Source organism: Temnothorax curvispinosus, unplaced genomic scaffold, assembly GCF_003070985.1.
Source record: "Temnothorax curvispinosus isolate PA1 unplaced genomic scaffold, ASM307098v1 QBEX01007883.1, whole genome shotgun sequence".
Lineage (NCBI taxonomy): Eukaryota > Metazoa > Arthropoda > Insecta > Hymenoptera > Formicidae > Temnothorax > Temnothorax curvispinosus.
In genome coordinates, this window is record NW_020217663.1 from 637 (window position 1) to 2,161 (window position 1,525).

The 1,525-nt window shown below is 38.7% G+C and overlaps 1 protein-coding gene across 1 annotated transcript in view; it reads left to right on the forward strand.

Moving 5' to 3' along the window:
• Window positions 1-1,325, forward strand: part of LOC112457566 (aminoacylase-1-like) — a 1,901-nt gene extending 576 nt beyond the window's left edge. Inside the window, exons 2-3 of the mRNA XM_025020713.1 lie at window positions 503-672; window positions 777-1,325. Coding sequence (XP_024876481.1) covers window positions 503-672; window positions 777-1,310 — 704 coding nt within the window. The 3' untranslated portion in view covers window positions 1,311-1,325. The remainder of the gene's footprint in view (window positions 1-502; window positions 673-776) is intronic.
• The last annotated feature ends 200 nt before the right edge of the window (window positions 1,326-1,525 follow it).

Below are 1,525 nucleotides of genomic sequence, written 5' to 3' on the forward strand. Positions count from 1 at the left end.
GAGGATAATTCTCGTTTTTTATTATCGCAGACTTGGTATCTCCAGAGAAATTAATTTTTGTGATACAGATTATTATCGTTATGTGTAATACTGTGACTTTTATTCCTTAACAGTGAGGAAGGTCGCTTTAGAACGGACTTATATTAACTCTAGCTCGCCACTCCGGTCCATGGTGGACCGCTGAACGTTTTTCGGCGCACGTAACGAAGCCGCGCGTATATAACGAAGAAGATGTGTAAAACACAGCTTACATTTTACTATTCTTGAGCATAATAAGTTTTTTTTTTTTTTTTTTTTTTTTTTTTTTTTTTTTTTTTTTTTTTTATTTTTAGTCACATTATATCTTCAACTTCAAATATATTAGGAACTATAAAAGAACGCCGCTTGATTCAAAGCATATTCTATTCATTGTCAGGAATTAATCCTTAAAATCCTTTACGTTTTACGTCTACAATACATCTATAATATAATACAGTCCGATTTGCTGTATCTTTCATTCCAGATGAGTGTGTGGCATTCTTAACTAAACAGGCGGCATCCCTCGACTTGCCGATCAAAGTCTATCACGTACATCCCAAGAAGCCGATTGTAGTTTTGACATGGGTGGGAACGGAACCGACGAAATCATCGATTCTCTTGAACAGTCACATGGACGTTGTACCTGTCTTCGAGGTAAGTGCTTTGACTTGCGGCAAAGATGTTGCAAATGTAAATAGCTGTTCAGTCGCGTAATCAACTTGCTGGTTCCTAATACTAATCGTATAACTGAACCCCAGGACAAATGGACCTATCCGCCATTCAGCGCTCACATGGACGAGCAGGGCAACATCTACGCTCGCGGCAGCCAAGACATGAAGTGCGTGGGAATACAGTACTTGGAGGCGATTCGCAGATTGAAACTGAAAGGACAACGCTGTCAACACACTATCCACGTCTCTTTCGTTCCAGACGAAGAGATAGGTGGTGTTCTGGGAATGAAAGCTTTTGTGCGCACCGCCGACTTCAAAGCTCTGAACGTCGGTTTTGCGCTGGACGAAGGTGCCACTAGCCGATTCGAGGAATTCTTTATGTATTACGGAGAAAGGTCGATGTGGCACGTCGAAATAAAGTGCGCGGGCAATCCCGGTCACGGGTCAATTATGCTGGACAACACGGCTGGGGAAAAATTGAGAGTCGTAATCGATCGCTTCATGGACTTCAGAGCCTCCGAAAAAGCGAAACTCACTAAAGATTCTGCAAAATTGGGTACTGGTGGCAGTGTGACGTCTGTGAATCTTACGAAAATTTGGGTAGGTATCACGGAAATATAGTTTTCGCTAAAAAATTTCATTTAAAAGATATTTATCATTTCGTTTATGTATATGAATCACGAATATAAATCATTATGTCTGTCTTTCCTTTTATTTACTTTTATGTTGAATTTATGTATATAGAAATTTCAAATATTAAATAAGATTTTATACTTAATTTATGTACTAATGAAGAAGACACAAAAAAATTGATTAGCTATAATTTTCAAGCCATT